Here is a 25,369-nt window from a genome sequence, read left to right as displayed (position 1 = left end):
GAGCATATATCATGCTTTAGGAGGTGTTTAGGTTTCTGTGGTTTGCAAGCTTGCAAGTTTGTAATTTTCTACAACGTTAAATCTTATGGTAAAGTGGTACATCTTTGCCCCCTTCGAAATTATAAATGCCCCCTCGGGTAAATTATCCTGGCTCCGACTCTGCAAATAACATAGAAGTACATGCAGGATCATTATTATAGCTATGACCATACATATTCAGATGCATCGAAAAATATAGAAAACAAAGTAGGTGTGGCATTCACAATTCTGGATTTCAATATTCAGGTTAATAAAAGAATCTCAGATAATCTTTCAGTTTACACTGAAGAACTGGTAGCAATCTTAATGGCTTTAGGTTTGTTGAGGAAACAAAACATTGAGGGGTGTGACGACCTGTGTCTTTAATGGGGTTTTCCCCAGTATTGGATTGATTTCTCCGCCCTCTACCTGATTGTATCGGTGACACCTGTTGCCAACTTCCCTTTTCCCCTTTTAAGAGAAGCAAGATGGATGGCAGACGAAAACGACCTATTTGATTTGATTTGATATTCGTTTGGTTATGTTTCTTTTGCATGCATCACGACACTGCAGCACAGCACAGCACAGCACATTACATTTCCACACAGTCACCTAGCATGACACTACTGACTCCTGACTGTTACATTACACAGTTTTTGTATAATTTTCCTTGTGTTAATAAATAACTTTCTTTAAAAGTTCGGCTTTCTCGTGTGTCCCAATTTTGTTGCGTCCCTTTTGAGCCACGGGGGCGTAACAAATGGGGGCTCGTCCTCTTTCGTGTCCTTGACATAGCTATGTTTGCCTTTGTTTGATATTTCGTTGGTGGTTTGAAAACATTTGATTTTGTTTGTTTCATCGTGTTTTGTTTCCGATTCCTTTGAACACGATTTGATTGGTTGTTTAGTCGTGACGTTTTGATGAAACCCAATTTGAATAATTAGACGTCACAAAAAGTGCGTTTTGGGACACCTGAAAGCATTTGGTGCGGTTGTTTGGTCGTCGTTTGAATTCATCTTGGAGTTTTGTCCTGCTAGGATTAGCGATGTGTTTCCTTTGAGACATGTCGGTTTTGTTATTTTTGTAGTGTTGTGGTGAACGTGGGTAGTAGCGGTTGTCTCGGGAGCACTTCCATGGTGTTGAGAATTGTCGCTGATTTAACCAGTTGCAGTTCCACCCGCTGGGCTTGCGTGCTTAATTTCCCCCCGCCAGTATCCGCATGAAGACTAGGCTTTAGGTAGGTAGATAGACTTATTCTGAAAAGTTAGATAGTGGGTAAAATTCCAAGTATTTTTATTGCACATCTGGTTTCTTTCAGTCTGTGGGTTATTTGCTTATGGCTGATGTTGAAAAATTTGTTGAATCGCCTTGTCACGTTCTGATAAATAAATGCACAAAAGATCAACTTTTAAAAATCGCGGAATATTACGAAATAAAACTTAGTGATAAGAGAATAAAAGAAAGTAGGCCTAGTATTAGAATTGAGTTGAAAAATAAATTGATTGACAAGAGAATTTTGATCGCTGAAATGAGTGAACGTGATGAGCACGAACAAAGTTTGACTGTACAGTCTGCTTTAACTTTTGACCAACAAAAAGAGTTATTATTGTTACAAATGGAACACGAGAAAATAAAGCAAAGGTCTGATCAGGGTAGAATTGAATTGGAAAAAGCAAAAGTGGACTGGGGGTATTTAAAACTGAAGCTCATTAATGAAGGTATCGTTGATAGCGATTCAACTGTTGGTGCGTGTGGGAATTTTCCGCTGAATCAAAGTCTGAAGCTTGTTCCTAAATTTAATGAGGCTGATCCGGATGTTTTTTTTACTATGCTTGAACGTGTCGCTGAGATACAAGGTTGGTCTAAATCAAACTGTGTTTTGTTGTTGCAGAGTGTATTAGTTGGTAAAGCGCAGTTAGCTTTTACTGCTTTAAGTACAGAGGAGTGTAGAGACTATGAAACTGTTAAGTCCGCAGTGTTGAAAGTATACGAGTGTGTACCTGAAACATATCGACAACGCTTTAGGTTGTGTAAAAAGAGTCAGGGGCAGACTCATTTAGAGTTTGTGCGAGATTTAAGACGACATGTTACACGTTGGTGTGCTTCGCTTGATGCTAGAACATTTGAGGATTTGCTTGAATTGATCATAGTTGAACAGTTTAAAGTTTCCGTTTCTGATCAAATTGCGACGTATATTAGTGAGCATAAAGTTCAGTCTCCGGAGGAGGCAGCGTCGTTGGCGGATGATTTTGTGCTCACTCACAAAAATATCGCTATTGGTTGGAGAGCACGTGAAGTGAGCACAAATCGCTTTACAGATACTACACAGAGTGGTCGCATTTCTTTAGGGAAGTTTGATCCGTCTAAAACGTGTAACTACTGTCGGGAAAAGGGCATTGGAAAGCGGACTGCCCTATACTTAAGGATAAAAATAAACGTACTGATGTGAATAAGTTTAAGCCTGCTGCAGTTGCAAATTCTGTTAGTTTGAGTGATGCTGAGACTAATGAAATTCAACTGTTTAATGATTATTTGTCCACTTATGCTCCTTTCATTACAGAAGGCCGAAGTGTCATTGTCGGATGGAGTTGAAGTTCCAGTTAGAATTCTGCGTGATACGGGAGCTATGGATTCTTTCATTCTGGAATCCATTTTACCGTTTTCAGCACAATCTGAAACGGGTGATAGTGTTTTAGTTCGAGGAATGGGCTTAAATACGTTAACAGTTCCTATTCATAAAGTCAATCTTCACTCTGATTTAGTGACTGGTGAAGTAGTAGTGGGATTAGCGTCCTGCTTTACCAATTGAGGGTGTTCATCTAATCTTGGGAAATAAATTAGCAGGTGACCGGTGTGGGCAAATGCATCTCCAGCTCCTATGGTTTCATCTAGTGGAGAGCTGATTCAGCAGAAAATGGTTGTAGACCCTGTGGGTGTTGTGACTCGCGCTATGACTAAAAATGTTGAGCATTTGGAGGCTCAAGGAAAAGAGTTAAATACTTTAGGTACTTTTTTGCCTATACCTGATTTCTCTGCTCTGTCTTTTCCTCTGTCTGCAGATGAGCTGAGTAAAGAACAACACTCAGATTCCTCCTTGGTTGAGCTGATTACCTCTGCACTTCATGATAGTGATGTACCAGATATGGCTAGAGGCTATTTCGTACAAGATGGTTTGTTGTTGAGGAAATGGAGTCCTCATGGTGAGAATTTTGTTGGGGATCCTATTGTTCAGGTAGTGGTTCCCACAAAATTTCGGCATGTTGTGTTGGAAGTCGCACACGAAAAGTCGGGTCATTCTGGGGTGCGTAAGACCTATGATCGTGTTTTGCAATATTTTTTTTTGGCCACGTTTAAAACGTGACGTTTCAGCATACATAAAATCATGTCACGTTTGTCAGGTAACTAGTAAGCCGAATCAAAAACTGAAACCGGCTCCGTTACATCCGATTTCTGCAAATTGCGACCCCTTTGAACACATTATTGTGGATTGCGTGGGTCCTCTGCCGTGTTCAAAGTCGGGAAGCAAATACTTGCTTACTGTAATGTGTTTGGCCACACGTTTCCCTTCGGCCTATCCGTTGCGTACAATTACATCGCGCTCAATTGTAAGAGCTTTGTCACAATTCATGTCACTTTTTGGCATTCCAAAAATCGTTCAAAGTGATCAGGGTACTAATCTTACCTCTCATCTCTTCCAACAAGTTCTAAAACAGCTAAAAATCAAACATAATCTTGCTAGTGCGTATCATCCACAAAGCCAAGGAGCATTAGAGAGATTTCATCAAACTTTGAAGTCTCTCCTTCGTGCTTATTGTGTACAGTTGGATAGAGATTGGGAGGAGGGTTTGCCCTGGTTACTACTGGCTGCACGTGAGGTTGTGCAAGAAAGCACTGGATTTAGTCCTAATGATTTAGTTTTTGGTCACAAAGTTCGTGGGCTTTTGGCTGTGCTACAAAATGAGGTCAAAGTTTGTGACTCGCCAAAAAATTTGTTGTCGTACGTCTATGGATTTAGACAGAGGTTGATTCAGGCTAGAACACTGGCCAGAAATAAACTTGAAAAACAACAGGAAGGCATGAAACGGTTGTATGACCGCAAAGTGGAACGTCGTATTTTTGAGCCAGGAGACCAGGTTCTTGTGTCGCGTCTTTTGCTTGCTTCTCCTTTCGAAGCTAAATTTGAAGGCCCGTATGTCGTAAAACGTAAACTGAGTGACGAAAATTATGAGGTTGCAACTCCACATCGGAGAAAGTCAACCCAGTTATATCATGTGAACTTACTGAAACCATATTATGAGAAGTCTAGTGTTGAGGTCAATTCTGTTCATTCTGCTCTCTTTGCTGTTTCAGATGTTAAAGATGGCCTTTGTTCCGGGCAAAGGGAGAGTGAGGGTAAAGAACCAGATGATGGTATTTTACGTGGACGTTTAAATAATTCTGAATCTCTGGAAAAACTAAATGTTACTCTTGCCCATTTGTCTCCTTTGCAGATAGCAGAGTTGAGTACCCTTTTGCAGAGATTCCCTGAGTTATTTGGAGATACGCCATCTCGAACGGACTGGGCTGAGCACGATATTGATGTGGGTGATGCTTCCCCTATCAAGCAGCGTTATTATCGTGTGTCACCAGAAAAACGAGAGTTGATGGAAGCAGAAATTAAGTATATGCAGGAAAATGAGATTGCTGTTCCTTCATGTTCAGAATGGGCATCTCCTTGTCTGTTAGTCGGAAAACCTGATGGGTCAGTAAGGTTTTGTACAGATTTTCGAAAAGTCAATACTGTGACGAGACCTGATTGTTTTCCACTCCCTCGGGTGGAAGACTGCGTTGACCAGGTAGGTTCGGCTAAGTATGTGACTAAACTTGACTTGCTAAGAGGTTACTGGCAAGTGCCTTTGACACGGCGAGCTCAAGAAGTCTCCTCCTTTGTCACTCCATCAGGCCTTTATTCTTACAAAGTCATGAGTTTTGGACTGCGAAATGCTCCTGCCACCTTTCAACGTCTGATGAACCGTGTGGTATCAGGCCTTGACGGGTGTGCTGTGTATTTGGACGATCTTGTTGTGTTCAGTGACAGTTGGGACTTGCATTTAAAACGTTTGCATGCAGTTTTGAGTCGTCTGTCGGAAGCCAGCTTGACTGTGAATTTGGCAAAGTGTAACTTTGCTCAGGCCACTGTGACATACCTTGGTAAAGTGGTCGGAAATGGTGAAGTCCGACCGTTGAATGCAAAAATCCAAGCTGTTCAAGAGTATCCTGCGCCTACTACCAAAAAAGAGCTTATGCGCTTTTTGGGTTTAGTGGGTTACTACCGTTCTTTTTGTCGTAACTTTTCATCAGTTGTCGCACCACTTACTGATCTTTTAAAAGCCAAGACAAAGTTCATATGGTCTTCAAATTGTGTGCTAGCGTTTGAAAATGTTAAATCTCTATTGTGTTCATCTTCTGTTCTTGCTGCTCCTTGCTTTGAAAGGTCATTCTCTTTGCAGGTTGATGCGAGTCAGGTTGGAGCTGGAGCTGTCCTCCAACAGGCTGATGAGCAGGGGGTGGTTCGGCCTGTCAGTTTCTTTTCGCGCAAGTTTAATTCATACCAACTGAATTATTCTGTGGTGGAAAAAGAGGCTTTGGCTTTGATTTGGGCATTACAGCATTTTGACATCTATGTTGGATCAAGTCAACCCGTTGTCATTTATACCGACCATAACCCACTGACGTTTTTGAATTCTCTTCACTGCCCAAACCAAAGGCTCATACGTTGGTCCTTGTTTCTCCAGGCCTATTGCCTTGACATTCGGCACCTCAGAGGGTCTGAAAATGTTGTGGCAGATGCCCTGTCACGTGCCCTATGATTGATGTTTAATGTGTAGTGTAACTTACTTATTTGTTTTTGTTTTGCCCTGGCTGCTGTTCTTGGTCCTTAGCTTCTTGGAAGTTATGGGGCTTTTTGGCTCAATTGTCTTGTCTGTTTACAGGGATTCTTGACAGACCCCTGTTTTAAGGGGAGGAGTGTGACGACCTGTGTCTTTAATGGGGTTTTCCCCAGTATTGGATTGATTTCTCCGCCCTCTACCTGATTGTATCGGTGACACCTGTTGCCAACTTCCCTTTTCCCCTTTTAAGAGAAGCAAGATGGATGGCAGACGAAAACGACCTATTTGATTTGATTTGATATTCGTTTGGTTATGTTTCTTTTGCATGCATTACGACACTGCAGCACAGCACATTACATTTCCACACAGTCACCTAGCATGACACTACTGACTCCTGACTGTTACATTACACAGTTTTTGTATAATTTTCCTTGTGTTAATAAATAACTTTCTTTAAAAGTTCGGCTTTCTCGTGTGTCCCAATTTTGTTGCGTCCCTTTTGAGCCACGGGGGCGTAATAAGGGGTCTTATAAACACAGCAAAAAAAGAAACATCCTTTTTTAGGACACTGTATTTTAAAGATAATTTTGTAACAATCCAAATAACTTTACAGATCTTTATTGTAAAGGTTTTGAACAATGTTTTGCATGCTTGTTCAATTAACCATATTATTGTATTGTATTATATATTAAACAATTAATGAACATGCACCTGTGGAACGGTTGTTAAGAAAACATCTTACAGACAGTAGGCAAATAAGGTCACAGTTACAAAAACTTTTTTGAGACCTTTCTACTGACTCTGAAAAACACAGAAAGAAAGATGCCCAGGGTCCCTGCTCATCTGCGTGAATGTGCATTAGGCATGCTGCATGGAGGCATGAGGACTGCAGATGTGGCCAGGGCAATAAATTGTAATGTCTGTACTGTGAGATGCCTAAGACAGGAAGGACAGCTGATCATCCTCGCTGTGGCTGACAATGTGTAACAACACCTGCACAGGATCGGTACATCCGAATATCACACCTGCGGGACAGCTACATGATGGTAACAACAACTGCCCGAGTTACACCAGGAACACACAATCCCTCCATCAGTGCTCAGACTGTCCGCAATAGGCTGAGAGAGGCTGGACTGAGGACTTGTAGGCCTGATGTAAGGCAGGTCCTTACCAGACATCACCGGCAACACCTATGGGCACAAACCCAACTTCGCTGGACCAGACAGGAATGGCAAAAAGTGCTCTTCACTGACGAGTCTCCCCAGGGGTGATGGTCGGACTTGCGTATATCGTCGAAGGAATGAGCGTTTCACTGAGGCCTGTTCTCTGGAGCGGGATCGATTTGAAGGTGAAGGGTCCATCATGGTCTGGACACGCATGGGCGAATGACGATTGTATGCAATGTCCTGCGAAATCCATCCCGACAGCTATAAACTATTTATAATATTATATTTTTATAGGTTTATCAAAGTGTATTTGGGTAAAGACATGGTTTGGAAGATGGATTTTTCTTGCACTCTCTCAATAATAACTTTTTTTTTATTTTTTAACCAAAAAATAGTTACATAGTGTAGCTTTGAGAAATTTCTAGAGATTTCTGAAATCTTTGAGAAATTTTGAGAGATTTCTGAGTTGACATGCATTCTAGGAAGAAATTCATGGGATGAATGTTTTACATTTTTAATGCAATATCTGAAAGCGACAGAGTTTAATAAAAGAATATGGGTCAGTCAGAATGAGACACAGTGCATTTTTACTAAGAATAGCGTAATTAGATCCCGACCCTACACTTCCAACCAGCAGGTGGCGGTAATATATCTTTCGTTGCATGCCAACTGCCACAAAAATTAAGAAGAAGAAATGAAATGTCAGATACTGTTTCCGGTTCACGATCATACGAGGTAAACAACATCTTCTCCATTTAGTCTTGTATTTCTATTATTTATGTACATATTTAGTATTTTTATGATAGCATGCACTTTGTATGATCTTTGTGTCTCTTTCGGGTTGTAGTTTGATGTAATGTATTTTGGATTGTCTGGTAAATAATAACCCTTGCTCGCTATAATCCCTCTGGCGTCAACGTGTATTCTTTTGATTCTGTTTTATCACTACATAGAAATAAAAAACATAGAAATAAATAATAATTGTGACCGAGATGACTCGACATGGGAAGAACTGTACAGCAGGAGCTGTTTACACTTATCACGAGAAGAGGAAAGACACCGGTAATGTACCTCTAAAGATATTTAGCTAACAGAGTCGTTTCACATTAAAAATAATTGCAGTAATGTTGCACAGGACTACAATTCATTGCTTATCTCGTTTGACTTTCCAGCGGCGTCTGGTTATGGGACACAGAGTGTGCGTCTGGGAAAAGATGCAATAAAAGATTTTGACTGCTGCTGTCTGTCGTTACAGCCCTGTAGGGACCCAGTTATAACGTACGAGCTTCACTTTAACTTCCATTAATGCATTGATTTCCTACATTCGCATTGCTGTTAAGATGTGCTTTTAGCTTTGTGAAATGAATTATTTTACATGCTGTTGTTTGATGCTGTTTAGTTGGCCAAGTAATCAGAATGATTATTCTGCAATTATTTTCAAAAGGAATTTTTTGATTAGTGTACACACGTTAATTATGACTATATAAGGTATTTGAAACTATATATTTATATATTATCTGGTGGCCAAAAGTTTGGAATAATGTTCAGATTTTTATGTTTCAGAAGGAAATTGGTACTTCAATTCACAAAAGTGGCATTCAACTGATCACAAATTATAGTCAGGACATACTGATGAAACAACAGCACCATAACTATTTGGAAAAAAAAAATCATTATTGATCAAATCTAGACTGGCCCCATTTCCAGCAGCCATCACTCCAACACCTTATCCTTGAGTAATCATGCTAAATTGCTAATTTGGTACTAGATAATCACTTGCCATTATATCAAACACAGCTGAAATACTAAACAAGAGGATAAGTTCATCTCTAGTCTCTAGACACCTCACATGTCCTCAGCTGACAGCTTCATTGAATTCTACACCCACAACACAAGTTTCATGTACAACAGTAAAGAGAAGACTCAGGGGTTCAGACGTTATGGGAAGAATTACAAAGAAAAAGCCACTTTTGAAACAGAAAAACAGAAAGAAAAGGGGGCAAAGAAACAGACATTGGACAACAGATTATTGGAAAAGAGTGTTATGGATCTTTGAGCTTTTGTGGGATCAGCTAGACTGTAAGGTGCATGAGAAGTGCCTGACTAGACAGCCACATCTATGGCAAATGCTACAGGAAGCGTGGGGTGAAATGTCACCTGAGTATCTGGACAAACTGACATCTAGAATGCCAAGGATCTGCAAAGCTTTTGCTGCATTTGGAGGATTTTTGAACATTTGTTATTTTAATTTTTTTAAATGTTTATAGTAATTTTTCACATTATGTATGAACTGACTATACATTGTGATCAGTTGGATGCCACTTTGTTGAATAAAAGTATCAATTTCTTTCCATAAGAGCAACATCTGTACATTAATCCAAACATTTGGATTAGATAGATAGATATCTATATCGTTAAAAAAATATTTTAAATGTGAATGAGCGAAAGAAATATCAGAAAAGTGCTATATAAATGTAACGTTCAATCATTCGTTTGTCATTCTCTGCAAAAATGGTGAAAGGTTTTTCAACATGGTGATGAAGGAATGACGACCAGTTATAGATCATCTTCCCATATATATTTATATAAGTTGTTACCCCCAAAAAACCAAGAACTTTTCCACTTAACATGGTAAAGTTCTTGTCCATGTTATTTCTGATCTCCCTGTTTGCTATGCTAAATAGCCTATTACAGTAGCCAGTTTCCGCCAATGTCAGGGCTCCCACAGTTATGGAAAACCTGACATTTTTCAAATTTTGTTCAGCTCTGAAATATTTAAACAGCATTACATTTCTCACTGTGAATGCAATCTCTATTAAATACTTTTTAAAATCCTTATCCAATAATCACAAATGACTGTAAAGGAAATGGTCATTGGTCAGAAAGATTGAGAACCCTGCAATGTTAATATGTGTGTGCACCATTGGTTACCATTGCATGTCAGTAACTTATCGATTTTAAATTATATGCTTCAACTTCACCAATCTTTGTGTTTACATCTGCTCACTGCAGTGAAGATGGATACATATATGAAAAAGAAGCCATTCTGCAATACATCCTTCACCAAAAGACAGAGATTGCTAAGAAAATGAAGGTTTGAGCATGTATGCGTATTTACGTGTGCATATTTGTTTTGCTCTAAATGTGAATGTCATTATCTCATTCCATCTCTCTTTTTCTAACACATGTGACTTAGAAATATGAGAAGCAGAAACAGGCTTTGAAGAGTGAGGGGCAGCTGGAGTCCAAGTCTGAGGAAAGACAGAGAGCAGAGAAGTTCAAACAGAGAGAGAACAACATTGTCTCCAAGCCAATCAACCCCTTTACCTCAGGTATTAAAGGTTCACCCAAAAATGCAAATTGGCTCATCATTTACTTACCCTTTTGCAGTCTCAAACTCGCATGACTTTCTTTCTACTGTGGAACTTAAACGAAGACATTTGAAGGATGTATGATGTGTTTTTGTCTATACAATTGAAGTCAATGGGGTCCAAATCTTTCAAGCTCCAAATAGGCCATAAAGGCAATACAAAAGTAATCTGTGCGACTCAAGGTGTTTAATCGATGTCTTCTGAAGTGATACAATCGCTTTGGGTGAGAAACAGATCAATATTTAAGTCCTTATTCGCTATAAATCTTGACACTAATGAGAGAAGCTCGTTCACACACTTATACACGCTTGACACATGAGCGCTGTTCATAAACCAGACACATTGTTGCCAGGTTTGTGGTTTTCACACCTAGTTGAGCTATTTTGAAAATGCAGATGCGAATGGAGTGATTTTTTTCTTCTTCATATATTTAAAATGTACCACAGTCCCCAAAAGGTTGATTATAAACACTAGAAAAATGTATTGATTCATAATTAAATTAGGATTGTGTACTTGGCAACCGTGTGCAGCGTCACAAAAAGCTTGCACTATTTTCCACCTTGTCTTCACAAGATTTATAGTGAATAAGGACATTTTTGGTCTGTTTCTCACCCAAATCGATTGTATTGCTTCAGAAAAAATGTATTAAGCCACTCAAGTCATATGGATTACTTTTATGCTGCCATTGTGACTTTAGAGCTTGAAAGTTTTAAACCCCATTGACTTATAATAAATGGAGAAAAACATCTCAAACATCCTTCAAAATATCTTTGTGTTCTGCGCAAGAAGTTAAACAAGTTTGAGACGGATGGTAAATAAGTGATGAGAGAATGATCTAATACTGGAGGATGATATAAAGATGTTTAAACTCAATTACAGTACTGATGTTATGGACACGATGCAAGATTTATACTGGGAATGTGTTGTACTGTATGCCCTTCAATAAGTGTTTTACTTGATTTCTTTGTAGGTAAATCTAAAGGCGATGGAATCCCAAAGAGCTCACCGAGCTCCTCCACTTCTGATGCTTCAGCGGGGGAGTCCAGTTCTTCTTCAGCCCTGCCCAGCTTCTGGATCCCCAGCCTCACACCAGAGGCCAAGCCCACCTTGCTTAAAAAACCTGTAAGTCTCTCATTTCTCCCACTTCCCCGTCTCTCTGCCAGCCACACGTCCCCAAACCGTGGCTCTTTTGTAGTCTATTTTTACTCATAGAAGAGTATTACATAAGAGATTATGCTTACTCTGATATCAGTTTGCACACTAATGCCAAGTGTTCTTTTGGTCGGTCATAATGCCCTTGATAGGTTTGTTTGTCCAACTGTTTGTTCTCCTCTCCTGCTTTTTTCAGTCAAAGGCAGTGTTGTGCCCCATGTCAGGGCGTCCTTTGAAGATGAGTGATTTGATTTCTGTGTGCTTTACTCCCCTGGACCCTGGTTTGGACAGAGTGGCCCTCCTCACACGGCAGGTAATTAGTAGACCAAGTCATCGTCCACTTTTCTTTCTGATCTATTGGATTCTACATTGTTTTTCATAACCTGTACTCCCCATTTCCATATTAGGAAACAACTTTGTAATTAATGTCATGAGTGACAGTGTTTTTTTTTAATTGTTCATAAAGTATTTTATGTGTTTTTCAGGACAGATATGTGTGTGCAGTAACCAAAGACACTCTTGGGAACTCTGTGCCCTGTGCAGTTCTCAGGCCCTCGTGAGTTTGACTTTCACACAGCCTTTCCAACAATAACTATTTTGACAACTTACTCATAGTGGGCCTCATTCATGAAACATTCATAAATATATGAGTAAATTTACATGTAAAATGGACCTTCCTGAAAACTTTCCGCCATATTCACATATGCTTTGTACTTCCCATAATTGTTATTAATACGTGTGTATTCCAAACATTCGTAAAGAGGAGGCATTATTACCGTAAAGAGTGAATTATCATAATCCATTACCATGAAAATGCCATATAAAGAAGCCTCCGGACTCGCTAGTAAATGCTGTTCACATCTATGCAGAACAGTAATAAAATCGTTTTTTAATGAATGAAGTGCATTCACATCGTAAAATTTAGATTTTGCAAACACAATAGTGTCTCAAAGAAAGTGAGGACTTACAGTCTTTGCATGTTTTTGTTTGAGTGTTAGAAATGTTATGTTCACACCAGGAGGAGGATTTATACCATCATTAACCTTCTCTGGTTCAGTTGAGCGCATCGCCAGCATCATTTGTGGAAATTCTCGGGTAAATCATCTCAGCTACACGCAACTGGGAGAATCATCAGAGAAATTAATAGAATGCCTGAATAAGATCTTTGAAAGAAATGCTATAAGAAATTACAGATTTGTAAGCTATGATGTGTGATGGCTTTTTCTATTTTTGTTACCCATTGTATTGTGTACACACATGCCCGCAATGTGTTTATGGATTTAACAGCATTATCATTGACCATACGATGCCTATACTAAATTATGAAACCTAAATTATAGAGCTAATAATCAAATAAAAATAAAAACTATCCAACCAGTCACATTAGAGGGCATTAATATTTTAGAGGAAAAAAATCTAACGTTTCTGCTGGAAAATGATAAGCAGAGTTGTAAAACATTTTACTTTGAAAAAAATTAATTCAATCATTAAAGAAACATTTCTAAATGAGGATATGCTATGGTTTGAAAAGATAACTTTTTTATTTTATTTTTTTATAACTATTAACTTTTTTAAACTATATTTGTTAATTTTTCAGGTTAATTTCACTAATTAAATTATTAGTAAATTTTGTCATTACTTATTTACTTTCACTTCTATCAAAACATCATAACAGTTTGCCTGAAAGAACACGACACATTTGGATAGCTTGCGCAAAATGTACTCGATTTCAGTAGCAGGTGTAAATTTTGTTAATACCATCTAATGTTTTGAAAATACCAAAACTTTCATGAATCTGAGAATTTACTTCAGAACTGCTTCACGAACGATTTATACAAAAATATTTTTCTGCTTGTGATGAACGAGGCCCAGTGACTTTATTATTTTAGTCCTTCCTCTCACATTAAGTTTTGTCTATTTCTTTCTGTCTTTTCCTCAAGTGGAGCGGTAGTCACTATGGAGTCTGTAGAGAAGCTCATACGGAAAGATATGATTGATCCAATCACAGGAGACAAACTGAAAGACAAGGACATCATACCTTTTCAAAGGGTACATAAAAGAGATAGTGTGCTTTCACAATATACTACAAATACATGAAGTCATGTTAAAATACTTAAATATAAAAATCTCTTTATGGCAGGGTGGGACTGGATTTGCAGGTTCAGGTGTGGATCTCAAAGCCAAAGAGGCCAGACCTGTCATGCAAGCATAAAGGAGAGGATTGCAGAAAGGAATGGACCCTGTAAATGTATTGAAGAAATTCTGTTGGGTTTTATTCAGTATTTTGTTGTCATTCATTTGGTGAAAGGATGCTGAATGAATTTTAAGTCATTTTCTTGTCCCTAAAAATACTTTTAAGTTTACATATTAATACACAGGTAAATGTGTTATCGTTTTCTTATTGTATAAATCATGCAATATATGCAATTTAAAAGTCATTTGTTCTGGTGTGCTTTTACTCAGTATTTTGTTGTCATTCATTTGGTGAAAGGAAACCAAATTAATTTGAAGTTTAGTTTTCTTGCCACTGAAGATTCATTCATGTTTACTTATAAATACACAGATAAATGTGTTATATTTTTCTTTTTTAATAAATCATGCAATATACACAATTTGAAAGTCATTTGTCTTTTTTAATAGTTTTTGAGAGATTTTCTGATGGTTATGGGGTTAAAGCTCATCATGATATTCCAATATTAAGGTCCCAAAGTCAGTTATGGTGCTGACCTTAATGAAATCCATTTTGTCCATGATCTCACTGATAGAAAGACGGCCATCCTGAAAATTATATCAAGGACACAGACACAGTTTGGGAAATGCAAAAGGCAAAGGTTGATTTTGTTTTCAATGAGATAATGAGGATTCAGAATATGTTTTAAGTAGGTACATAAATATGATTTGAAAGGTTTCTAACTTGCAATAAGAGGTGAAATTACCTTTGAAATTAAATCCCACTCCAAAATTAATTTTAAAAACCAACATGGCTTTATTTAGAATTCACAGAGAGAAAAATGTTGCACAAATATAGTGTAAATCACTTCTGTCTCTGTCCCTGGCTTCATTTCTCCCATCTATGCTTATAATCATAAGAGTGGTACATTAAATGTGAAATCACAGACAACTGGTGTGAGATCGGGTTGTTTGTAACAGTCAAAACAGGCCTGTTACAGTGTCTACCTGCAACCGGCCCTGTATTTAGTGCGGAATTCGTGAGTATCATTGAGCTCTGACAAGTGGAAGACGTTGTCTATAGCCTTACTCAACATACGTGATATGGAGTGTCTATTCATAAGGAATGTAAGTGTTCTTCACTCTTTATGTATGTAAAGTTATAAGATTTCATTTCCCCTGAAAAATGCAATAGATGAAATGTGTTTGACAATAAATTAAACGATATGTCTTGGTAAGATTCAAACCTTCATGTCCCCAGAAACCCAAATCCCAACCCCTTAAACCTTTGACTTTGGAAATGGTCCTACCTAACAGGTTAAGGAGAATTTACTGTCATTTTCTTATCAAGTGCCCTCCTCAATATCTCTCCAACACCAAACATGTATTCCCTGCCCTAGACCCAGATATGACGGCATTAAAGCTCATCGTGTCTTTTGGTGAGATCCTCTCCGTAATTTGTTGCTTGGCTCCCAACAAACATGTTCCAGTTTGCCAGTATCTCCTTCTTGGTGATTTTGTCGTCCTGATTAGTCAATTACGCGAAGCAAGTCCATTGTGATTCATTGGTAGTGAATTGAAAGGAAGAGGACAGACAGAGAAAATTATTGATTCAATTTACCTAAATAAATGACAGTTTCTGCATGGTTGCAAATTGATGTGAATGACAGCACCCATGCACAGCCCCAGAGAATGTTACTTACGTCATTTTTATCAGTTTCGTGAATGAGATGCCTGGCCTCATTATCAGCATGGTCAACATCTCCTGGGAGGATCCACTGAGCTACTTCACTGGCATCAAGGAAACCATCCTATCAAAATTAAAAACAAAACATGAACTGTAAAATAATGGCCAAACGGGAGGCAGATTTATCTTATTAAAAATAAAACTAGCAATTTCTTTCCCATTGCTAGTTTTGTTCCCATTGTGTACCTTGTTAATGTCTCTGATCTCTGAAAAGTGTTTCTTTTCTTTAGTGACCCAGTCTGGTTCATCTTCCTCTCCATCTTCAGCGCTGAACATGTCCCCTAGGGGTAAAAGCAACAGATGCCAAATTGTCAATTACGTGACCACAACATATCAGTTATAGTGAAGTTTTCTTTCCCTCCCAGGAGGAGAGTGCAGAAACTTACCTATGTATTCCTGCAGATTAATCTTGCCGTCACCATTCTTGTCAATGTCCTCGATTGTTTCCTTTAAAAATGAAACAAAAAGCAGAGAGGGGCTTTAATGTACAGTCATAAAAATTATATTTCCATCCTGTAAAATTGTCTTCATTTCTTCCACCTTCTCTCTCTCTCTCTCTCTCTCTCTCTCTCTCTCTTTCTTTACTTAATCCAATTGGAATAAAATTCCTTAACTTTGTTCACATATGGTATCTGAGAACACAAACCAAAATTTGGACCATTTTCTTTACATCTTCTTGGTTTGATTTCACTTTGTTATACCTGTTGCGATCCCTGTATACCTGTATGACAATGTCTTTCATGTGGTCGTACTCCTCTGGATGGAGGAAGGCGGTGAACTCTTCCCTGGTGGCGAGGCCATCCCCATCCCGGTCTGCTGACTTAAACCGTCTCTCATCTCTAGTGAGCATGGCTTTGTATCTCACCTTTTCTTCAACATCATTAAACTCTTCATCTGGAATTAATTAACAAGTCACTGATAAATACACTTTAGTTCTGCAGTATGTATTGGAGTTTAAGATCTAAAAGTGACATATCACATTTGTTATTTTTTAAACAGATGTTTTGTATCGTACCTGAAATACTGATTTATTAAAAAAATATATATATTTGCAAAGATGGTGGCACATTTCACAATCCCTCTGAACAATGTTCTCCCACTAAACATTACAAAATTAGGTACCATGCCCAAATTCAAGTGCGTTTCAATTACCGGTGTAGAATCCATAGGTAGTGTTTTTGTACTCGGTCCATGCAATCTTTCCATCCTTGTTCTGGTCATATTCTTTCCAGTGCTTGTCCACATTCTCCTCAATGTACCTCCTCTGCCTGTGTTTAATCCAGTGATGTAGCTCTATGTGGCTGATGAAGCCATCCTTATCTGTGTCAATTCGATCAACAATCTTTCTGCATGGAGAATACACCAAACATTTTTAAAAAAGGTAAACCACAGAGATTAAGAGACATGAAAATTATTTTCCTCCCATAAAATCTAAGTCATTCTAGCTATTTTATGTTTACCCTAGTCTCTCTTTGCTCTCCTCAGGGCTTAGCTGGTCAAAGGTCTTGGCTTCCTCTTTGCCCAGAAAGGCCTCGTGGTCATACTGGTAACCATGTGCATCATCATGATCATGGTCACTGAGGTCAGGCTGCCGATGCACACGCTTCTCCTGTGCAGGCACAGCAAATGTGACCCCAACAAGCAGGGCAAGTGTCCCCAAAAAAAGCAGCTGCATATTTTCCCTGTGTGTGTGTGTGTGTGTGTGTGTGTGTGTGTGTGTGTGTGTGTGTGTGTGTGTGTGTGTGTGTGTGTGTGTGTGTGTGTGAGAGAGAGAGAGAGAGAGCGAGAGAGAGAGAGAGAAAGGGAGAGCCATTAGATAAATTCTAGTCTCCGTTCATGCCATTAGAGATTAACCTAAAAAGCATATTGCACACTAATACATCAAATTCACAAATTCATTGTGCTTGTTAATGAAAAAATCTATTACATAAATTATTCTTCAGTGGCCTATTCGTATTGAAATCAAATTAAAGAGCACATACATTTTCACCAATAAATATTCATTTCTGAATAATAAGCATCAAATATTTTATTTGAAAGCATACACATAAAATAAATATGTATACATTTATCAATAATGTTTTGAATTGCGCTGTGATTTACAATAGGCAACAATATAACTATTAAACGAATGCCCCAACTTCTCCAACTTATTAAAAGTTCACAGTTACAACTAAACATGTGCAGTGTATCTTCTGGCGCAAATATTTCAAATTTTAAACATCTAAAAATTACTTACCAATCCTGTAGTTATTTCTGCTTGAGTACACCCGTTTTTCCTAAGTTAAGGAGTACGCGTTGGCACTGTTCTGCATGTAAAAGTAGGAGGGGCAATTGCCTTTACGTGCGCTCAAAATTATTATACTGACATGGATAGTAGCCAATCACAGGAAGAAAGTGGGTGGAACCGTGCGAAATTCTCAATTTTACTGGCTATGAAACGCCACGTTGACACGCGAACGCGCAACGACCGAGAGCCAGAAGATCTTGGCAAACTTAGAAAAAAAATTGGCAAATCATCTTTGACAGAAATGTATTGGTAAATTGATTATAGCCAATAATGTTTGCATGTTAAATTAAACTTAATGCAACATGCATGCTGAGTCTCATTTAGCTTTATAAGACGTTCGTATTTTTGTCAATAGTCATTTAAATGACTTACCATATTAAAAAATATTAATGTATTTAAAAATATACATTTAGTGCTCTTCTAAATGTCAAGTTTGTGTCACGAGATTACAATGTTAAAATGTTTGCTGCAATTGAAAACGCTCGTTCAGAGTCATCATCACTTGTAGGGAAAACAAGCATTCTGTAGAATCTTTCTTGAAAACGCCCAGTCTTGTCCTTTAGTCTTTTATCAGACTACACGTGTAGAATTTCACTTACATTCAAGTGTGAGCAAGAGATACATTTGGTCCTCAAGAAGTTCAAATAGCTTCTCTTTTTCTGTGTAAACCTTATTGTTTTTAGCAGACACATAAAGCCGGTTCCACACTAGTTGATTTATGCAACGATTATTTTTTGTAAACGTTGCATAATCGCTGGCCATAATCCCTCAATGATTGGGTAAGGTGGCCAGACATCCCATTTTTCCTTAGACAGTCCCGTATTTAAGCCAATTTTTTAGTGTCCTGACTTATTCTGAATAAAATTGTGTTTTGTCCCGTATTTCCCCTCTCCTAATATTTCTCTATCGCCTATGTGGCTTTCTCCATAATGTGAGTATTCTAATCAAAGGTAGCCAAGGATACGGCTTAAAAAAAGCACACTGTTTTATTTGAAGTACATGATTGGATTAAACTATACAATCACAATCCCCTACCAATAGATGTCCAGTTAGTGAATAGATTGAAGAGTCAGTTTGAAAGAGCACAGATGAAATTACGGCTGGAAAAATCAAGGAAGTGTGCATTCATTTAAAGAGGATCTTCAAAAAGAGTTAAAATTTCCAGACAAAAAAATGGAGTCACAGACAGAGCCTTGTAAAGTGAGGTGTGAGATTTATGGAGCTCGTTTTCCATCGGCCATGGAGGCCGCACAGACATTGCGCAGCATGTTCATACAAAAAAAGCGAGAAACTTAAAACAAGGACACAAACACACATGACGGACATGTCCGTAAACTATCTCTCTCTCCCGCACGATCCTCTGCAGTCGACCTTTATCCCTCTTGGGAGGTTTGATTAGCCTAATACGGGACCGGGTGTGTAGGATCACGACCCGGCCCCGCCCTCCGCCCAGCCACAGCCTGCCTGGGACATTTGCATCTGTGGAGCGTGTGTTCTCATTAATGAATGCAGTATTGACACTGGATAAATCTCAACTCAGTGTAACTTTTCGTACATCCTAATTTTGGACTGGACTGTTCTGCATTTTTCATTAACCTCTTGAAAGACAAGCGCACACTGAGATAAATTGTTGCTAGCGAAAAGTACAAGGTGACAACAGTTACAGATGCAGATGCACTGAATAATTTGCATTGATCTGCGCCTAGGTAAGGATACGGAAATTTCATTTTTGCTGGGAGGGGGCTGTCCCGTTTTCCACAAGCAGGAATCTGGTTACCCAACCATTGGGACTTCCTGTTGAGTTAATGGTTCCAGCACCTGGAAAAGCTCATAAAAACTGTTTAAAAAAATCATTCCAGGGCGGCTCTTGTGTTCTTGTCAATTGACCAATGAGCTTCTTTTACTGAAGAACTGACAAGACGTCATGCTGGTCTGAAGATTAATTTTACCAGGGATCGCTGATGCACTCACAAATGCAATCCATAGTGATTCTGTCACCAAGCGTTTTTCCTGGGTTTCTCCTACACTAAAATGACAAATGAGGCACTACAGTCTGTATTTACAGAAAGTAATTTCTTTAATAACTGAAAGCTGCACGTGGATATACGTGTTCTATGGCAAGCCTTGAGGGGATAAATACACAATCACATACTTTCATAAAGTATGCTACTCCATAAATCACATCTCATTACAATTGTTCATGCTTATGAGGTACTCCTGTTGCTATTTCAGCAAGCTCCATGTGACAGGGAATCAGAGAGAGTTGCAGTGAATTGGATTGTGTGTTACCCATCCACTATTTTGTAACGACAAGTGTGTCATACCTCCGATTTAAGAGAGTGAGATCTCAGCAAAACATGTGTGACACCCATTATAGTCAAAATCAAGTTGTTTGGAGTGTGCTAGTGTAAAGCCGGCTTAAGTTTCATACGTAAAAGATTTTACATGAATCAGTATTAGGTTTTGATTATACCACATGCTATGCTATGCTAAGTAGTTTTTCTTCATCTTCATGAAACGTGCTAGTTTAGAAGTCCTCGTCATCACTACGCTTACAAGCATGCAAACAAAGACACACACACACAAACAATAAAAAAATAATCAAATAAAAATTATATATTTTCCAACTTGAAAATCAAAGGCTTTTCAGAATTATTAAACTAATCATCTTGTTTACCACACATTAGCAGGCCCAGATTTTGTGTGTGTAGAACTTCAAAGAAAGCTCTGCAGATTTCAGCAGAATGGATCTTAATCACAGCAGTGCCAAATTTTATTTTTGACAGGGATAAAAACAAAGCAGCTAGCCATTGACATGGTTCATCTCTTCAATGAGTTATACTGTTGTTGTTTTTTTAATCGTTCCGTTGTGAAAATGGAGAAAAACATCTTAAAAAACAGTAGATATAAAACTCCAGAAAACATAAGTTGTGGAAAATTAAATGTGATCTGGGAGCTTTATGCAGTGTATGAGAATCTAAGACTATCCCTCACAACCTTGTTTTTATACCCATCAAAACTCAAATATACCGCAGTTTTGGGTGTAATCCAATTACAAAGTGATTAGCTACTGTAATATTATTGCTTTTTAATATTCCTCTGGCATTAAGAAATGAATATTTCTAATATATTAATTGTGTAGAACACATGATTTATGGCCCCATAACGAGTCATTATGAAGGAGAATACATAGGAGGTGCTATGTGTATGACTTGTGCATAACAAACAAATGAAGAAATATAGACATTATTTTGGATTTGTTGAGTGGAAAAGTGTTTTAGAAAGTAACTTAAAAGTAAAGTCATTAGTAATGTGATTACTTTTTAATTTAATAAGTCACGTATTCAGATTTATTAAATTTTAGACGATTTTAGATGAATAAATAGTAATTTGTATTGGAATACTATTTTTAAGTTTGATTGACTGAATATTTAAGTCTGTTATAACCTCTGTCATTCACAACACTTCTATATCCAACACCACATGCATGGTTGTTTCTAAACATTTTGTCTGATTTTATGATTATTTCAGCTACCAATAAGAGAATAGAACTCTCAGGTACATTAAACACATTTTAATGTTTATATCTATTCCACAGGTTTCCCCTAAAATCAGCTTAGAAAATGTGAAAGTAGTACACAGATTCTGCCTGGGCCTGCACATTATGAATGTACTTTTTACCAAGATTGTTATCCAGAATAGTCATTTGTTTACAGTCAGTTTGAATTCAACAAGAACACATTATTAAAAAATACTATTCGATATCCCAAAAAATAAATGCAAATAGTTAACTGGCAAGAATTAGCTGCTATGTGTACACAAATCGCAGAATCTGATCATCTAAAAAGTCTTTGTGATTATTGCTTCTTTTATACTGTAAACATTTTTCATTCAGTCTTTTGAATCATATCAATAATGCATTTTGCATATGCTTTTATCCAAAGTGACTTATATTCACATACATATGTGTGTTCCCTGGGAATTTAACCCATAATCTTGGCATTGCTAGCAGCATGCTCTAGTTGATCTATAGGAATCCATGATAATGTAATAACATGATAAAGAGACACTGATATATGTGCATCTATTGGTGCTTTAGTTGTATCTCTAGACCTCGTTCAACTTTCTATCCTCTTTATCCTCTCCACTGTATTCCCCTGTTGCTTGCACCTTCATCCTCCTCACATCTTTCCGCTCAACTTTTCACACCTGCCCTCTTTCTTTATTTCTTTGTCTCTCTCCAAACATATACAGTGCTTAATCCCTCAGTCATCAACCCTCTTTTCTCTCTCTCTCTCTCTCTGGTGTATGTGTATTTCCCCTCCCTTCTCTCTCTTTGCCTGTGGCTGTGTGTCTAGTACCATGGAGCAATTGAAGGTGACAGGGCCAGAGAGAGAGGAGGGGAGAGTGAGGGAGGGAGGGAGGATGTGGCACTCTGTAGCCTGGGGGCACACAACAACACACAGAGACAGAAAGAGAGAGAGATGGTTATGGAAATGGGAGGGCAGGGATGACAAAATAAGAAAGAAGACAAGAGCTTAGGACCCAAACAGATGACACACAGTGATGGAGAGACTGTGGACCTAATGAATTATTTGTAATTGATGCATTACCATTAATGCGTCTGCCGGATCTGGCTTCATGAACGGGATGTGAAGAACAAGGCTTATACCTTCAGCACATATACATACACTCTCATAAATGTACATACATTTTTTTAAGAACTTGATGTTAATTTGTTCCGGCATTGTTGCTATGGTGACCTCTCTTCCCCCTCCCCCCCAGCAGAGAGAGAGAAAGGGTGACAGCGATGAACTAACAAGACACTGAAAAAATGTGCCCTGAAGGAGCATACACTCACATACCAGCACACATAATAAACACGCACACAACGTCACATGTGTGGAGCACACTGACACTAAATAGTAACAACATTTAATTAAAATCTATTATTATTTTGTAACATTTTAAAGCAGTAATCCCGAATCACGCACAGTTACACAGGGAAGATGCTCTTCTTCCAGTGTTTCTGTTTAAATTTTCATTGTCTTTTTTTAATTCTCTGAACAAGTGACAAAGAGAGTGACATACAGTAGGTATGGGGAGAGGTGGGGGATTGAATGATAGAGGAAGAGAGCGGAGGGTTTTGTCAACCGGAAATAAATAAAGCTGGCACCCTCCTTCTCCTCCGCCTCCTCTCTCTCCCTTTCTTGTGCCCTCCGTGTCCCCCTTCTATCGTTTTTTTCTACAAAGACACATGCATGGCCTCGTTATGTCTTTCTTTTTCTCTCTTTCTGTTTCAGTTCCTTCTCTGTTATGTTTACCACTCGAAACACTTTACGTTTTAGTGTCCATTAACCTGATGTAGCTTGTCACATTGAGATGAGTGTAATCCCATCCTTCAAATGGGCCCCCATCAGTACACTGAAATTTACTAGGCACAATATGCTTTCATAGTTTTTGTATAATGTTCACACCTGATTCAACAACAAAAGTGTAATACATGATCAATTTAATCACTGTTTTTTTTTTCAACAGTATGCCACAAATGCTGTCAATTGAGCTTTACTTGTATTGAACCCAATACAACCCAATATTCCTTTCAACAGTTCCATTTTTAAATCTGTAGCTGTATAATAAATATCTGGTCAGTAAATGCATGATAAATATAGTACATAATATACATATAACACACAAATGTACAAAATGTGCAAAGAACACATACTACAATATGGGCAAACTACTTAAAGACATTTATGACATTTTTACATATGCATTTGTTGCATAATGTTAATTACCACAAACATTTTTCGACTCATTCCAACTTAAAAAATCAATAAATAAATCACGGTTACAGTGAGGCACTTACAATGGAAGTGACAAGACGTAAACAATATGCATGTTAACATGATTTTAGTGTGATAATATCACTTATTAACCTTTTCTGTGTAAAGTATTTCCAGTAGTATATCCAGTATTACAACTTTGTTTCCGTGACATGACAATCCGGGTACAACTTTACACAAATAAGGTTAGCACATGGTTTTTGTCACACTAAAATCATTTTAGGAATACTAGATACTAGATAACTTTTGAAATAGTGAGTATTTTAAGGTTTATGGACTAGTCCCATTCACTCCCATTCTAAGTGTATCACTGTAACTGCATTTTTTCCTTCTATTTATTTGTATTTATTTGTATTTATTTTAATGAAGGAGGGCGAGTCAAATGTTTTTGGGGGGTATTTCACATTATGCCACAAATGCTGTCAATTGAGCTTAACTTGTTTTGAACCTGGAATATTCCTTTTAACAATTCAGTTTTAAAGCCTGTACATGTATAAACAATGTCTGGTCAGTAAATGCATGATATCAGACAAGATGGTCAATGATCACACATTTTGTGTCTTACAACATAAAGAAGAAACAAAAAAGCCCTCAGGTCCTTCTTCCTACTTAATTAGAAGTATGTTTAAGGTGTCATATTTATATGACTTTTGCCACAAGTTGAACCTTTTTTATAACATATCTTTAAAGATTTCATACTTATAAATATTGTGGGTCGAGTCTATTTTATAAGAATTCTCTCTCTCTCTTGATAAGACTCTCTCTCTCTCCCTCCTTTCTGTGTTTCTCTCGTATTTTTTTAACATGTCACAGGCTCTTTGGTTTTAAAAGTTAATCCAATAAAATATGCAAATATAGCTTTGGGATTGTGACAAAGTTCAGTGGAGGGTAAACATGTCATATACACTGTGACATGTACATGTGAAGCAAAATAGAGGCCCTCACACGCAGGTCTGTCAGTATCTACTCACACGTTCACATGTAAAATCATACTTGTGAGAAGCGTACTTGTAAGAACTGTATGAGAGTATTACTGTGAAGTTTCTCTTCTCATGAGAACTGTACTGACTGTTTATCGTGTACAAGCATATTAAAGGTATATTAACTGAAGTATGCTTTTGAGTGTTTTTATATAAATATTTTGTAAGCTCTCCCTCTTTATTTCAGGCCCTCCTCCACAAGAGCCATTTGTAATCAGCCCATTTTTATTCCTTTTATTTCTTGATACTGTTTGAGATGAATTGAATGTTTCTGTTTTAAACTGTATAATTTTTATTGTTATTTTTTATTCTATTTATGAAAGATATCATTATTTCGATTGTGTTGTATAAGTTGTTTTTAATTGTATTTATTGTTTCTTATGGTTTATAAATTTCTTTCTGAATTTTACAGCACTTTGGCTCAAGTTCTGTTTTTGCTTTACAAATAAAAATGACTTAAGCTATCACTGACCGCCAGCCATCACAGAGTCGGTACATTATTTGTTGCTCTCTTATAGCACTTGGTTAGCCATTTCTGGAAATGTCCATCTACAAAAAACAAATTGTGTCTTTTTGAGACTTTAGAAATAGCTTTACGTCTCTTTTTTTCAGTCTTTTTTATGCCTCCACCGTTCTCTCTCACTTCATCTCCCCTTTTTCTGGCATTAAGTCCAGACCTGACACTGACACTGAGTCTGTGTGTCATCCCTCTCTCTCTCTTTCTCTCTCTCCCTCATTGCTTCAAGGACCAGAGTGCCTG

The 25,369-nt window shown here is 37.9% G+C and overlaps 2 protein-coding genes across 2 annotated transcripts; one reads left to right on the top strand and one right to left on the bottom strand.

Annotated features, from left to right (window-relative positions):
* The first annotated feature begins 7,833 nt into the window (after window positions 1-7,833).
* LOC127652926 (nitric oxide synthase-interacting protein-like) lies at window positions 7,834-14,383 on the top strand. The gene is made up of 9 exons (XM_052139382.1): window positions 7,834-8,116; window positions 8,227-8,332; window positions 10,067-10,148; window positions 10,251-10,386; window positions 11,396-11,547; window positions 11,774-11,890; window positions 12,063-12,133; window positions 13,518-13,626; window positions 13,718-14,383. Exons 1-9 carry the CDS (start codon window positions 8,047-8,049, stop codon window positions 13,787-13,789), a joined length of 915 nt encoding a protein of 304 aa, XP_051995342.1. The 5' UTR covers window positions 7,834-8,046; the 3' UTR covers window positions 13,790-14,383.
* A 156-nt stretch (window positions 14,384-14,539) lies between these two features.
* On the bottom strand, window positions 14,540-17,853 carry LOC127652925 (calumenin-like). The gene is made up of 8 exons (XM_052139381.1): window positions 17,733-17,853; window positions 16,954-17,175; window positions 16,646-16,839; window positions 16,215-16,387; window positions 15,880-15,940; window positions 15,680-15,774; window positions 15,450-15,557; window positions 14,540-15,271 (listed from the first exon to the last, which is right to left on the bottom strand). The coding sequence occupies exons 2-8, from the start codon at window positions 17,166-17,168 to the stop codon at window positions 15,164-15,166; spliced, it is 954 nt and encodes a 317-aa protein (XP_051995341.1). The 5' UTR covers window positions 17,169-17,175; window positions 17,733-17,853; the 3' UTR covers window positions 14,540-15,163.
* Between the last annotated feature and the right edge of the window lie 7,516 nt (window positions 17,854-25,369).

Source organism: Xyrauchen texanus, chromosome 12, assembly GCF_025860055.1.
Source record: "Xyrauchen texanus isolate HMW12.3.18 chromosome 12, RBS_HiC_50CHRs, whole genome shotgun sequence".
Classification (NCBI taxonomy): Eukaryota; Metazoa; Chordata; class Actinopteri; order Cypriniformes; family Catostomidae; genus Xyrauchen; species Xyrauchen texanus.
Note: the sequence above shows the minus strand (reverse complement) of the source record. Positions and strands in the feature narration are given on the sequence as shown.